The sequence below is a fragment of the Carassius gibelio genome, chromosome A18, assembly GCF_023724105.1.
Source record: "Carassius gibelio isolate Cgi1373 ecotype wild population from Czech Republic chromosome A18, carGib1.2-hapl.c, whole genome shotgun sequence".
Taxonomy (NCBI): domain Eukaryota; kingdom Metazoa; phylum Chordata; class Actinopteri; order Cypriniformes; family Cyprinidae; genus Carassius; species Carassius gibelio.
This window is the reverse complement of record NC_068388.1, coordinates 6,995,780-7,012,527: the sequence shown is the minus strand read 5'-3', so window position 1 is coordinate 7,012,527 and position 16,748 is coordinate 6,995,780. Positions and strand designations below refer to the sequence as shown.

General features: G+C 36.4%; 1 protein-coding gene across 1 annotated transcript in view; it reads right to left on the bottom strand.

The window, feature by feature from the left end:
• The window catches only part of LOC127933837 (cadherin-13-like), a 300,617-nt gene that overhangs the window by 80,474 nt on the left and 203,395 nt on the right, over positions 1–16,748 (bottom strand). Inside the window, exon 7 of the mRNA XM_052530852.1 lies at positions 2,828–3,006. Coding sequence (XP_052386812.1) covers positions 2,828–3,006 — 179 coding nt within the window. The remainder of the gene's footprint in view (positions 1–2,827; positions 3,007–16,748) is intronic.

The window sequence follows — 16,748 nt, the reverse complement described above, 5'->3', positions numbered from 1 at the left end:
AAGTCTACATTTTTAGAACAAAAGTAAAAAAGGTGCAGTTACCTTGACGGAAACAGGAATATATGATTCAAGCAAAATTTTTATTCTTATCGGCATCATTGGTTTAATAGAATTCTGATGTCAAATTCTGTCTAGGTAGACAAGCTGGCATAAAAACAGCTCACTAGGATCCAGAACAGAGCTCTTATCTGACCACAGACTGGACAACAGAAGCAGGACTTTAATGATTAGAAATAAACCATAAGAAGAGTGCCAGAATCAGACACTGCGCATAGATTTTAAGATGTCTATTTTGTGTTATTTGGGCTTATGAAAGAAAGATGGAGCTACTCTGCCTGTCAATCGGCTGTCAGATTTAGTGGCAGGACTCTGATTGCCAGGACCTAGAGCAGATGCACAGTGGGTAGCCTGTGATAGCAGACTGACCACAGAAGTTGGTTAGAAGAGGTCGTAAAATGACCGCCCCCCAAAGCAAGCCTGCAATCTGTCAGCCAGTCTAAATAAAACTCAAAACTAAACTTAAAACAGAATTCCAGACTTTTATGATGTTCATGCCAACTTTAATGATGTGTGAGAAATGTGTTGATTAAGCAAACGAGTTCAGCAGTACCACTATTTTTTCTTTCAATACTTAACTACATTCAAAAGTAAGTACTCACACACACACACCTAAGCAGATGCGCATGTCTACACAGAGCCCAGTTAATGTTCAGAAAGTTGTGTAACTTAAACACTGAGATCATTTACATTACTGGGTATTCCTTGCCAACAGGGAAAGAGTTTAGGATCAGTGCTTCAGATCAGAGGAAGAGATCAATCCGTGACAGATGCATGTGAACATCCTTCGTATCTTTTTGAAAGGGCATCTGCTGTCTACTGCACATGAACAGACAATGATTTAAGAACTGGATCTGGGTTTATATAAGAGCTTTTGTTTTTCCAGTTAATTATAAATTATGTTCTGCATAGTTGAGAGTTACTATGACATAATATTGCTATTTCTGACAAATGGGCTCCACATGATAAATCTGATCTAATGCGAAACATCAGGTACTGTACCAGAAATTTCGAAAACCGAATTACAAACAAAAAGTCACCCTCGACCTGTCAAGAGAGATTTGTACGCTGAGAAAACTCTGTTCAAGACATATTTGCAAGCTGTCAAGTTAATAGCTGAACTTGCCTAACTGACATTATTGTTGAAATAGTTTTATGTAAGTATGCATTCAATTAATTAGGTCAACATGTCCGATTCTTGTGAAACATCAAGAGCTGTGTGCTGCGTTCAAGTCTTCCTGGGAAATGTCTACTCATGAGCTGGGAACTCTAATTACAAAGCAACATACATTTGGCTTTACTAGTGTTGAGCAATTTTGAAAAGTGTAGTGTGTGAACTCTAAAAACATCTCAAAAGTACATTTCTGGTGAAGAAACATCTCACACCTGCCTCCTCAACACATCTGAAATCCCCTGGAGCTCATTGTGTAAAACATCTGTCACATATATGAGATCAACTGCAACGAAGCACAGACTCGTGGGAGTCATGCAGAGATGTCACACGTGGTGTCAGCAAGACGCAGCAGTGACGGTGAACGTTAGCGCAGTTTGTCAACATCCAGTGTTTCACTCGGAAGAAATCAGAATAAACAGCCACATTCAGACACCTTTCATGTAACATTTCAATTACAATGTCAGCTCGACTATCAAATGGGCTCTGGAACGCATGCAAACATGCATTTAATGATGGCTTTGCTCTGTTCCAGCTGAGGGGTTTTCTACTGGCCTTGTCGGACACAGATGATGTTGGTGGATAAGTGTGTATAACCTCAATTAAAGCATGCTCTAAGTGTCTGACAACAGCTAATATTCCTCTTCCAGCAGCGGGCCGAATTGATGTTCCTTCATTCGTCACCCCACAGAAAAAGCAATCATGCTGTTGTCTCGCTCTGCTTAGGAGCTGGAAAGCGCTGCCTCCAGTTGCTCATTAGCATGCACCGCTAACACTCCTTGTCCTCAAGATACCGGAGCATCTTCCCTGCGTTCATCCAACCTCCCGTCTCCTAACAACATTAAAACCCCTTAATATGTAGAGGAACCTGCTCTAAAGTACTTGCTCTAAAGGTGTCTTGAGGATAGTTAAATATTAAAACACACCACAGTTATTGTTTGTCCCCTCGGATTTGCCCCCTCCTGTTTGCTTGCTTGCCTTTAGAGCTCGGTTTAAACAGAAAGCCTCCATTCTGTTGGCCCACCTGTTAGGGGTTTGACTCACAAAGCTTTAAGAAAACATCCAGCTGTGTTACGAGATCTGGAAGTCTTTGAACCGTTCAAATGGGTATTTTTGAAATATCTGTGGTTTTGTAAACGCACCATCGGTATTATATGAAAAATTGATTTGCAGACATTAAATAAGACCTGGGCTGATTGACACGCTGAAGCAGCAGTGTAAAAATATATTTAGGAGGAATAGCTTCCCTATCATGTACGATTAAGTTACAAATGTTTGCTTAGAGGTTTAAACCCAGTGCTAACTTTACTAACATACTGTAAACTTGCTGTAGCCCATCAAATACACACTTCTAAATGCCAGAAATCTTAAAAGATGAATACGAAGTATTTCAAAACAAAAAAAGAAGGGGAAACTTTTTTACAATAAGATTCAATTTGTCAACATTAGTTCACAAACCTAAAGCTAAAGATGTTTGAAGTACACCAATGTCTAAAAACATCATACAAATCTAACAGACAACATACAGTGTGCCATTACTTTTTCCATATCTAACATCCATTCAAGAATAAAAAACAGGCACTCAAAGAAAGCATGTACCTCTCTATCGAGCTGGTGGGGTGATATCACGGTGACAATGTCACCTCTTTCCGGGTCGATGTAGAACATATTGGGTGAAGGTTTATCCGGCAACTGTCTCATGATGATGTAACGCAACACAGCGTTGTCCGTGTTGGGATCGTCTGCGTCGTAAGCCGTCATGGTCATCACTGTAGTGCCTGCCAAAAACAGTTGAAAAACCAATGAGTTATAATGGAGACAAATGGGCAAGGTGCTACTCGGTTTGGTGCCAACTATATCCTTAAGGTTTAATCTTGTTTTGCAATTTCTCATTAAACCGCACTGCTGAACGGAACTGTAATCGATCGAACTCTGCGAGTCAAGCAAGTGAAGATGACCCACTTTGAATCGGGCTTTAGGGCAGAAATGACAAAAGAGCAAAAGTCTACCTCTATGTTACAAATTCCCCAGCACATCCCAGTTCCATATTATACTGCATCCAAAATAAGGATGCCGTTCTAGGCAGATGAACTGTAATCCTAGTCCATTCTTTATATATCAGCTCAGACATGGCCTCCGGAATGAACAGCGGCTCGACAGTATCCGGAGAGAGGCTGATATCTCAGTTCAAGTGATGCCGTTCATCTATTTCATTTTTCCCTCCGTCTCATCTGAATGTGTTTAACTGTAAAAGCGGGCCGCAAATTGAGCTAAAGCTTCTCAAAGTCACAGTGACCAGACAGTGACACGAGGCTAAGTCATATCTCTCTCCTGAAGTTAATGGCTTCCATCGTTGACGTTAACCTCCGATCAGCCTTTACGAGAGCTCTCACACTGTACGGCATAAATCTGTACTGCCTAAAGAAGGCAGACAAATAAAAAAAAATAAATGGGGGGGAAATATGCAGACACCCTCAAATAGGAATATTAGCATCTTAAAGTAAATGAGCAACAGGCAATTATAAGTAATTAATGGAGGAGTGAGTATCTGCATGGGGAGAGAGACCGTATTAGGCGGTGGTTAAGCAGTACACCTCTAATGATTAATTACACATGCTGAAGTGCATAGCAGGCTCTCTCATGACACCACTATCAGAGGGACTGGTTCTACTTCCCTGTTCGGTTTCACCAAGTTATACGATCTCTGTGTTCGCAAAAACACTAATTGACACACATTTGAGTGTTCACTGAGCATGGCTACACACACACACACACGCTCATTCAAAATACAAAAAGACAAGCACCCAGTAAACTCATACTGCAGTTTACGAAGGGCAACTTTGCATTGAAATTAAGTTAGAAAACACTGAAAGTTTTATTACGAGAAATGTATAACATTTATGTTACAAAGACATTCTATTTCAGATTAATTATGTTCCTTTGAACTTTCCATACTTTCCATATCAAAGTATAATAATATATAATAATTGCATGCACCTGTATTTTTCCTTCAGAAACCTCTAAACACCAGGAAAAAATACATTTGCTTCAAAAAGATAAAGTTCCTTTAATGTATTTTCCTTAGAGCTCAGTAAAATTGTCGACTGTAAATCCTCCCAAAATGAAGTACTGTAGCACTGTGCACCAAAGAAAACAACTTTAGCACTATTGCTTTTCTAAGACATTTAACTCTTTTTTTTTTTTTTTTTTTTTTACTTGTCAGTGAATACTAGTCCTGTCCAAACAGGGATTTTGAAAAACGCATTTTGTTTGCGTATAAAATACATTCATAATCAAGAAATTTAACAACCGAACAGGTATTTGTGAAAAAGGCACAATCAACCTAATCACCACAAGACCGCTTGATTCTAAATCACAGTTCAATCTGGTTCCTGTAGCTCTATTAACCTTTTCTCCTCCTGCACCCTCATAAAGATCAAAAAAGCCTTGAGGTATTTAGCGCTCATCAATATGAACCATGACAAAAGCCATCAGCTTCCATCAGCACACATATAAATCAACAAGCGAATCTAATTGGCTGATGGGAAGGGCCAGAAAGTGAATGCAAATCACCGCTAAGCAATTATGAAGCAATTATGTCAAAGCTGAGCCCAATTGAGGAGCTATTGTCTTCCTTTATGAAGTCCATACTCTCCTCAGCGCCAAGCCGGAATCAATGTTAACTACATTGGAAGGTTTAATGGGAGGACCTGAAATGGCTAGACTTGAATCTGTGGGTCTCCATTACTGTATTATCAACTCTGTTCATCTAATTGGGACTATGGGATTAGTCAGAGTGAGGACTTTTTCTTTTGGCTCTTTTTTCTCCCTTTTAATTCCACCATCTTGTCACACTGAACAAGAGGGGGAACACTAAAACGAATAATGCCTCATAAAATGCCTGACTTGAGCGGTTAATTTGATATCAGGCCCTGTGTCTAACTCTGCATTAACTAAGGCTGAAAACATTCATTGGCATGCTGAAAATTCAAGCACAGTATGAACAGGCAAATAGAAGATGCAAAGCACAGACATTGCCATTTGCACTATATAAATATAAAAAATATATATACAAATATATTAAAAAATTATATATATATATATATATATTTCCATACATGCATAGAGATTTCTAAGGGATGTGTGAGTTTCTTATGTTCACCAAGTCTGGATTTATTTGTAAAAAAAAAAAAAAAAAAAAAAAAAAAAAAAAAAAAAAAAGGCAAACTGTAAAGCCAAGTTCACACTACAGGATTTTAAGCCCAATTTGAGAATGATTTGCAAGTCAACGAGCTCGCCTTGAGGTTGGGCTGTGATCAGGGGGAAAATCTTTGGGTGATCAGTTCTTCATAATCTCTATGTGTGAATTATTTAATGACGCATCAAAGAGAATCGCTGACGCATCGCCAACACAAATATTCCACACGTATTTGCCCATACATACCTACAGCGCTGTCTTTATCTGTTGCACACACTGTCCTAGTCTTCTCATTCTTTTGCTCTCTGATATAGCAGAAGAATGTGTTGTTTGGAAGATCAAGGCATTTTAGTGGGCATCTCTGCCTTCTGACAACAGCTGAAGCCTGGTGGGTGCCAATCACACAGACCCACTCCAGATCTGAAGGCAGTGGTATACCATCCAAAACCGTGTGCTCCTCCACAGGGTGCCTTCCACATCAACACGGTCCCAGCTGCTTAAAATCAAGCACTAGCGAAAAAGCTGGGACCTTCAGTTTTTGTGGAGGAGATGTTTTACATAATAACTCGAAGTGTCATGCCATTAAAAGGGCATATTTATCCTGATAATGACAGTTCGGGCTTAAATGCACAAAAGTCAGACCATTTTCCCTTCAATTTCAATATGTTTCTCTTGTTCCCTCTCAAACTATCTCAGACGAACTCACTAAACAGTGTTACTTTAGTTATTTCAGCTTAAAAACTATATCTCAAACAAGTAATCTCATAAATGCATACAATCCAGTTTAATTAGGCACTTAATATGTTAAAATAGTGCTTTTAAATTCATGTTTTAATCCAAATCATGAATTTATGTGGACCAAATGTTATATAATGATAACATTTGTGAATAAAGCAAGATTTCCATACATTATATTCTTCTGTATTTAATGTATATCTAGAAATGTAAATTATTATTATTATTATTATTATTATTTTGTGCATGTCTTTTCACATAATAAAATGTTCATCCATAATTTAAGCAAACGCATTTAGACTCAGTTTGGATTCGAAAAATCTCCTTATTTGGATGGAAACACACTATTAAATTTATTTCACTACAGAAACATTCTTTCAGTGTAACTGTGTTTATTTGCTATTTCCATCTTAAATGAAAATCACTGTTGAATCGATTTTAGTTTCTTAATTAAATATATTGTGTATATATTTTTTTTAAATATATAAATGGATTTTGTGTAATGTATAGGCCATATTTTTTTTTTTTAATAAATAAATAATAATAATAATAAAATCCCTATAGAGAAGTATGCAGGAACATAACTGTATTTAAGTTTATTCATAGCAAACTTTTGACTTTTTAAGTGCAGATTAAGTTGTGTGAATTGCAGTGGTGAAGCAATCCAATAATAGTAAGCCAGATCCCTGACAACCTAGCAGAGAACAGCAAATCACATTCAGTGCTAATTTTGCAGGAACAATTGCATTTTTAACAGTTTTATAATTTGTTCATGTGCTAAAACACAAATAGCATGTGACTTTTTTTTTTTTTTTTTAAATAAAATAACCACCAACAACACCAGCACAATTTATATGAATATTCTGTTCTCAGTTAAACATGAAGGAAGTAAAAAAGTAAGGACTACAGTGCGCTAACACATAGCCAGTGTCACACGTGGCACATCTTCTATTATAGACATCCAGGGAAATCAATATGACTTCAGGATCTCATTCACACTGGGGAAGCCAGCGCATTGTGTGATGGGCTTTATAATAGGAAAAACGGAGAAAGATTGAGACAGGATGAAATAATGATGGAGCAGGTGTGTTTGAGCGAGTTATCATACTTGATACCTAGAGGAAGGGCGAGAGGTCCGCAGGGAAAACAGACAATGAAGCTGCTGGACAAGGGATCACAGCGCTATCTTTTGACTTCGGCTAGGGTTAAAGTGGTCAAATAATGAGGATAATCTCTTACCAAATTACTTTTTTTGTTCAGGTGCGGATGGAGATTCTCTCTATCAAGGACACGTTTGAAACTTTGTGGTGCACAAATTGGTGTGAGACTTCAAAAACCACAACATTCTAAATAGTGTTTTTTTTATAGTCCATCTCTGCTACATAGCAACAGAAAAGCACAGAGTGCTATTACCCTTCATTTCGTGAGGCAATTCAAAAAATCTAGTTGTTTTGGAGGAAAAATTTTGATAAATAGACTGGACAATGTGGAATGGAGCACTGTGGTGAAATTTGTGGCCTTCTTGGTCTGAAAGACCCAGCTTGCCTGTTCACGCTTAAAGGCACCCAAGTAAAATTTGGGGGTCTTTCTAAAAGAAGCCGACAGGCATAGTCCGGCTATTCGATTTTCCCATTGTTTCATTACACCGTGGTGAGTAAGCACCATTTTATAAAAAATTGAAAGAAAAAAAAAAACTGAACCACTGGGCATTCAACAATTTACTCATTCCCTCAAAGTTTAGTTCCATAGCAGAAACGGTGCTGAATAAAAAAACACTCAAAACTTAGTTGTATTGTAAAATGCTGCTCCTAAGGAAAGGAGAGCTTTACCTATTTACTCACTTACATATAGAGATATTTTGTAGGTTACACATTCACTGTTCATCTAGTAGTCCCCAGCTGACACTTCATTATTACGGTCAAGGAGATGGAACAAATTAAATTAAAGAACGATAAAGAATGATATCCCTTCAATATATTGGATTAAAGGAACAGTTCACCCAAAATGACATTTAAGTCAATATTTGCTCACCCTCATGTCATTTAAAATCTGTATGTCATTATTTCTGCCAGCCATATAAAATCTTTGTTTGTGTGCAAGAAAGAAGTCATATGGGATGGTTTAAGGGAGCTATACTTTTTGTGTTACAACGTGCTGAATTTTAAATGTTGTTATGCAATAGATTTGATGTATTTTAAAGATGTGTGTGAAGATTCTTAATATTATATATATATATATATATATATATATATATATATATATATATATATATATATATATATATATATCCTTTTGTGTTATACAGCATGCTGGTTTGGAACGACATGACATAATGAGAGAATTTTCTATGAACTGCTCCTATAAATGCAGAACATCCATTTACAGAAATTATAATTTATTCATTCTAAAGCACCATTTGTCAGATCCCAAAGGGAAACCAAAGTGAGTAAAACCACTTTTTGAGAACATTATGGATGATTTACATAAACGGTCTATGTTAGGGCACCAGGAAAAGGCTGTGGACTACCTGCACTTTCATTACTTTGGTATTGTATGTAAATGAGTAAATGCATACAACATGTGCTCATCAAGCCATAATCATTCCCACAAATCACTTATGCCGTTCTATTGTGAGATCCAAACCATCCACTGTGACTGATACACATATAACCTAGACAAAACACAGTTTCTCAGGACTAAAGCTGAAATGCTTCAGGAGGTAAAAATTGTGTGTTAAAATGAAATAATAAATCTCATTTCAACAAGATCCAGCATAATAATGCCCTGATATGTAACCTTTTGTTATAAAACACCAGAGATTTTACATTCGATGTCATGTGGCAATCCTACACAGTACAAAAATTGCCTTTCAAAAATGTCTTAAAATCAAATCCTAAACTTGCTGTTTTTATTGTTTTAGCCTCTGAGCTCTGGTACCTCACATTAGATCCCACAATGCACATGGCAAGTAAACACAGAAAACTAATCTGTGTGCCCAGTGGAAAGTTCTATAGTAAACCACACATTGTTCTTTCATCTCATCCTCGTCGCCAGCTTCTTTATTTTTGTTATGAAAGAAGAGAACAAGAGGTAGCACTTATTAACACATGCTGTGTGTGTGTGCGTGTGTAAGAGAGTGGGGGGTATATAATATAATATAATATAATATAATATAATATAATATAATATAATATAATATAATATAATATAATGCATATTTTGAGAAAATAGCATGGAATTTCCTACCATAAAAAAAAAAAAAAAAAAAAAAAAACATTTTCTGTTACTGATTGGCCTTATTAGTTCAGGACGTCAGTCACAGGAACAATGATGGAAGCTGATTAGGTTGCAGAATGTCACCCCTTCCTATTAGCAACACATTGTGTATTAATTTTCTATCAAGTACCCCTACATAACATGTTCCGGTAATGCAAACAATGCCAGTGTGGTGGACCAGTATGTGTACACGCAATGGAAATGGATTGGAATGAATAACATCAAATTAAATTGTGTTCATTTAGATAATAAATGTGTTTGTGTCTATGCTTGTATATCTGAGTGGGAGTGCAAGAGTATGTTTACAGTCATGTTCGGATAAAAAAAAAAAAACTAATTAACACCTCTGTGGGGGCTTGTTGCATTAGCTAACTGTTTCACAGTGTATATGTAAAGCAGCAGGAATCCGTTTGGATCCTGGCAGTGCACAGCATATGTACAGTTTAATGCGCACATCACTGTGGCTAAAACATAATGTGTGTCTTACTATGGCTGTGCTCATCAAACTGTAATGCAGAACAGCAGTTCTCAGTGGGGCAAAATTAATGTTCAAGGAATCACCAAGCAGCAGCTCAGATTCTATCATTCAGTTTTAATATTTGCCTGACTTAATATAAACCTAAACATCCAAATGCAATCCAATTCAATATAGGCAAGGAAGAGCTGAGTAAACTGTGCCATGGTTTATTTAAACTGTCCTCTAGACTTTAAACAAATTAAATTGCATTTCAGGATGTCTGCTATGGACTGACATGACAAGATAGCATTTATAACATAACAACATATGAAGAATGAGTGAGTGAGTGAGTGAGTGAGTGAGTGAGTGAGTGAGTGAGTGAGTGAGTGAGTGAATTAATTAATGAATTAAGCAAGCCAGCAAGCCAATTCCAAAGTGTTATTTCTCACATTTTTATAATACATTTCATTTTAACATTCAGAATATTTAAATGGAATTAAACTTCTTTTTTTTTTCATTATAGTATTTCATTGAATAAATTATGAAATCTTAAATTGCATTCAATTTTACGCACACACACACATATACATATACATATATATATATATATATATATATATATATATATATATATATATATATATATATATATAAAAAGTTATCCATTACCAAATAAAAATATATTAACGGATAATCTTTAACAAAATAATTGACTATTATATGAATCAAAACCTGTGTTTTTAAACCTGGATATGTAGATTAACTTAGACATAAAGAAGAATAAATAATATTAATATTAATATTAATATTAATATTAATATTACTACTACTACTACTAATAATAATAATAATAATAACAATTACGTGATATGTGGACTATTTACTTTAAAAATAATAATAATAATAATAATTCACATTGTTTCTCATGTACATCATCACTCAGTCAAAGGCAGATGAATGTGACAGACACTTTCTAAATATAGTCACCTGACAAAAATATCTACTTTTTTTTTTTGCTAATCCACCAAAAACGTTGTTTCAAATCTGTATGACTTCCTTTTTTTTTCTTTTTTTTTTCTCTGTGGAACATAAAATACGATATTTGAATATTGGTCGTATATTTTGCCTTGACTTCCATTGTGTGGACAAAAAATACAAAGGATGTCAGAGTCGAAACTGGTTATCAACATTCTTAGAAATATCTTATTTGGTGTTCAGCAGAAGAAAGTAATACATTTAGGTGTGGAATGACATGAGGGTGAGTAAATGAGGACAAATTTTACGTTTTTGGGTGGACAGTACCTTTAAGGATGATTTTCTTGTTTCCTTCTTTCTACTGAGCCACCGCTTCCACTAGGAGCTGTAATGGTGGATGGTCTCTGACAACTCATCAGCTGGGGGTGACACACGTTCTTCTGCTACCTGACAGTAGGCAGCAGCCTTATGACACCTTTCTGACAAACACTCACACAATCAGCCGAGAGGTAACACTCTACACTGACAGCCTCATGCATGCTAACACAAGCACACATGGAGGACTCATTGAACACAGACTGGAGACTATAACAAATAGACCACAGCATGCAAAGACACAGCTGAAATTATTCTTTCGCAGAATCCACTATGCCCCTGGCTGAAAAGTGCCTGGGGATATTCTTTTTCACAGAAAAAAATAAAAAGTTCTCCGTTTCCCTTTGTGAATTTAAAAGTCAAAGTCTTTCCCCACAGAGTCCAAAAAAACTCAAAGGAAAATAAATAATAATCTCTGTCAACATCACGGCTGTCGAAAGTCTAAAGACCGATTCTTTGGATAAAACGAGCTTGGACCATACAAACAAAAATCTTGCTTTCTGAATATGAACACTTCATAAATCCATGATACCATGGTCATTAACATGTAAGAGACTTTTAGAACCTCGCCGCTTTAGGACAGAACCGCAGAGAATAACTGGGCCTGTCAACACTGAATTGCTTTCAAACCCAAGATCCTTGCATTAGAGGCATGTAAAACAAGACAGAACAAAGTAAAAGAAATCCCAGATCTTTACCCGATGCATCATCCTCCGAAACTGTTTACAGAAAGCTTGACAGTTCAGGGTCAGAACCTGGCTGTCTCAGTTACTTCCTGTTGGTTGAGACCCCAGCAATGAACTGTTTCCTCTGGGGCATGTTCTATAAAATGTGCTGTCTGTGTGGCCTAAAGAGCTCAGATGTAGTTCAGGTCCCAGGACTCAAGGAGCTGTCTGCATCAACCTCTTATGGCCCAGTGAGGTTTAAGGTGACGTCTCAGCACACCTCAGAATTTCTCTGAGGACTGGCTGGAAAGCTGTTTCACCTGAATCTAAAACTGATTCTGAAGAAAGGTAATTTGCAGTGGTGTAGTTTTAGCGTCAGACAACATATGGATCACCCTTAGCAAGTAAAGACAGAAGAAATTATATATTTTCTTTTAAACATGGCTATTAACACTGGTGTGACCTCTTAAAATGACTGCATGTTTTAATGCATACATATTATCCTTATGTCAAGTAACTTAATGCTCTGCACAGTTCAAAATTTAGTCAGTAAGATTTATTATTATTATTATTATTATTATTATTATTATTATTATTATTATTATTATTAATCTTATTTATCAGTGACGGGTTAAACTAATCAAAAATGACAGTAAAGATATTTACATGTTACAAAATATTTATATTTCAAATAAATGCTGTTCTTCAAAATATCTTGAAAATGTAACATGGTTTCCAAAGAAATACTAAGCAGCTGTTTTCAAAATGTTTAAAATTATTATGAAGTAATAATTATTAAGCGTTTGATCAAATAAACAGCCTTATACTTGGTAGGTATAAGATAATTATTTCAAATATATATATCTTTTGAAAAGTAGTGTTTTTTTTGTTTGTTTGTTTGTTTGTTTGTTTGTTTTTTTCATAAATTCCCCAGCATAAAAAAGAGCATATTTAGAATATTTTTTAAATAATGGACCATCCAAAGTGGAAACAATGACTGTGACAGTAGAGTGTTAAAAAACAAAAAACAAAACAACTTTCTTAATTAATTAAATATGTTCATGATCTATGGTACACTTAATTTTTAAAGTACCAAAATAATTAGTCTTCTTGCTCAGCAACAACTCCATTAATCTACTAAGGGATGTGGCAGAATTTGTCTTTAGTCTCAAAAACGAATGAATCATTCTGGTCTGTATCAACAGACAGATTAAATCACAAACCGCTGCGGATTAAAGTCACTCTTTATCACTCTTGAGGAAATATTATGATAATAATATACTTCAACTGCAATTAAATCTTTGTTTGCAACATCCACATAAGATCTCTTGCTGTGTATTAGACTGCTGACATTTCAAGCATTAAAATTCAGTGGAAAAGCATACAATCCCCACATGGTGATGGTCAGTGAATACATAGGCACCAGCCATGCCGCAGAACCTGATTTTACCAAGTGAGACATGTTCCTGGGACAACATCTTTGATTTGAAGAACAAGTTTATAGTTTTTTTTAAAATGTATTAGTTTTTTTAAGTTTTTTTTTTGAGGTCATAAAATAGTATTTAGTGTGGAACCATGGAAAATTTAGTCCTAATGCATTGATAACCTGCCCCTATAATCATAATTTGTGTGAAATGTAATGAAAGTTGGTGTTTTACGGTCTCTAGTGTTCATTTTGACTGGAAACTGTAGTGTATAGGTACTATGTATGGTTTTGCAAAAACTTTGGTAGAGGCACATTTTTACAATGAGCCTGGGTTAAAATACATATACACACAATACTTCCGAAACAAGATGAGAAGCGTTGCAGTAATGTGACCAGGCCAATTTGAGTGGCAGCAGATACAGGAAGACGTGTCATACAGTATGTGCATGTGTGAGTGTTCAGCATCTCCACTCGGCTCAAGCTATACAAAGAGACAGTAGCTGATGGTGCAAATCTGACGGGCCTTTCAACGCAACATCTGCTAGCGAGCTAAACATCATTAAGGCCACAGATCTGACATCCCTGCGGTATCTTCTGCTTTGATGGGCGGCAGCCAGCCAAAAGGACAGCCGAAAACAATAGAAACAGTTTTGAATTTGACATTGCAAGACCCAAACATTTGCATTTAGGAAAATGCCACTCAAACCTAAAGCAAGAGATACAAAATAGTTTAGCTGAATGGATTTCTTGGGGGCAAACTTATGCAACATTTTGACATTTAAAATGGCTTTTTATTTAACTGAACATGCGCTGTGTGCAATGTATTTTCATTAATAAGAAAAACACACAAAACCTTTCTTCTCTGGTCTGAATCAATTCAAAAGAAGTAGATCCTTTCACCAGACATGACTATTAATTATCAGGGACGGTCCATCTATTTCACCAGACTGCAAATGTAACAGAAAACCTATTAGCATGTTTGTTAAAAACATACTCAAAGCAATCAATAGACCAATGATATGAGGAAAGAGACAGAAACAGAAAGGGTGGGAAACACTAAGAAACAGATAAAAAGATAAAAAGACTCTTGTGGAAGAAAAGAGAGAAAAGGGAAGGTGTTGATGAACAGAGTTTAAGGCAGGTGGTGCTAAGTGAGATCTGAAAAAAAGAAAGAAAAAAAAGGACATTGAGAGGAGGAATTTGATTAAGGGTGTTACACGTGCAAAGGCAGCAAAAATTATGTTGTGTTTATCTCAGTAGCATCCTCTAAGTGCACACCAGGCGACGAATGCCTCAGGTCAGTAATTGAGAAACCATTATGGTTCCTCAGAGATCCGACGCCCAGCATTCAGTAACATTTTCATATCTCACAACGAGTGCAGTCCAACTTACATCAAAGATTGCATTCTACCTGCAAGCTAGAAATTATGTGAGACATTTCTTTTATGAGAAAAAAAGGGTGGAAAACTCATTAACATGAAGGCGTGGGATGAACTGAAATGTGTGTTTAATTTCGGAGAGCCAACAGGAAGCTTGGCGAACAACATGCAAAAAATCTGCCGTCAATTAACGCAATCTCTTAATTAAACACTTTGATAATTGGAAAGTTCAAAAGAACAATATTTTATTTTAAATAGATGTTTTTTACAACAATGAAAAGTCTTTATTATCAATTTTGAACAATTCAACACATTTAACTATGAAAAGTAGTGTAGGTCTGTCCCTCGCACAGATCGATTAAACAGGATTTATACTTTGAATACATGGAATATACAGGTGCATCTCAATAAATTAGAATGTTGTGAGTTCATTTATTTCAGTAATTCTTGTGTATTAAAGGGGGGGGGGGGGGGTGAAATGCTATTTCATGCATACTGAGTTTTTTAGACTGTAAAAGAGTTGGATTCCCATGCTAAACATGGACAAAGTTTCAAAAATTAAGTTGTACGTTTGAAGGAGTATTTTTGTTCCAAAAAAACCTCTTCCGGTTTGTCACAAGTTTCGGAAAGTTTTTTTTGAGTATGGCTCTGTGTGACGTTAGACGGAGCGGAATTTCCTTATATGGGTCCTAAGGAACTTCTGCCGGAAGAGAGCGCGCTCCCGTATAGCAGAGCACTGAGAGGCCGAGCACAGCCTGATCAGAGCGAGAGCGTAGCGAAAAGTCACAAAAGAAGTGTGTTTTTGGTTGCCAGGGCAAGACAACCCTGCACAGATTACCAAAAGAGAAAACAGCATTAAGGGACCAGTGGATGGAGTTTATTTTTACAGAGCATCAACGGAGTTGTGCAAGTGTTTTTGTTTGTTCCCTGCATTTCGGATTGCACATCGTTTATTTCTTAAGGATAATGCAGTCCCAACGAAAAAGGGTCACGATCGTGTGTTGGAACCGCATGCGGTGAGTAAAACTGCATAAAATATCTCAGTGTTGTTAACTTAGCTATTAGCGCGTAAGCACATCAAGTAAACAACATGCGATGTTGTCATCAAACTGCACTTTCCACAAAAAAAAAAAAAAAAGACGACATAAAGTGGAACTTAGTCATTTTCCAAAACCGCTAAGCAAATATATAAGGTTTCAGTACATACCACATAGAGACGCCTTTGCTGATGCTGCTCTTGTTAAATTTCAGCCTCTGGATCTGTGTCACAGCTTCCAAACGCTATCAAAGCAAAAGCCTACTGGAGCTCGTGATTCTTTAGCTCCGCCCACACGTCACGCCTCTAGGCGCTTGTGTTTTTCCGGGAAAAATCGGTACAGACTATTTTTTCTTATAAATATAATAAAAATAAAGACTTTTTGGAGTTATGAAGGATGCAGTACTACTCTATAGGTACTCAAGATTAACAGGATATTGAGTGAAAACGAGCATTTCACCCCCCCTTTAAATAAATTCATTGCACACAGACTGAAGTAGTTTAAGTCTTTGGTTATTTTAATTGTGATGATTTTGGCTCACGTTTAACAAAAACCCACCAATTCACTATCTCAACAAATTAGAATACTTCATAACACCAATAAAAAATCATTTTTAGTTAATTGTTGGCCTTCTGGTAAGTATGTTCTTTACTTTACATGTACTCGATACTTGGTAGGGGCTCCTTTTGCTTTAATTACTGGCACTGCTGAGGTGGTATGGAAACCCAGGTTTCTTTGACAGTGGCATTCAGCTCATCTGTATTGTTTGCTCTCTTGTTTGCCATTTTTCTCTTGACAATACCCGTAGATTCTCTATGGGGTTCAGGTTTGGTGAGTTTGCTGGCCAGTCAAGCACACCAACACCATGGTCATTTAACCAACTTTTGGTGCTTTTGGCAGTGTGGGCAGGTGCCAAATCCTGCTGGAAATGAAATCAGCATCTTCAAAAAGCTGGTCAGCAGAAGGAAACATGAAGTGCTCCAAAATTTCTTGGTAA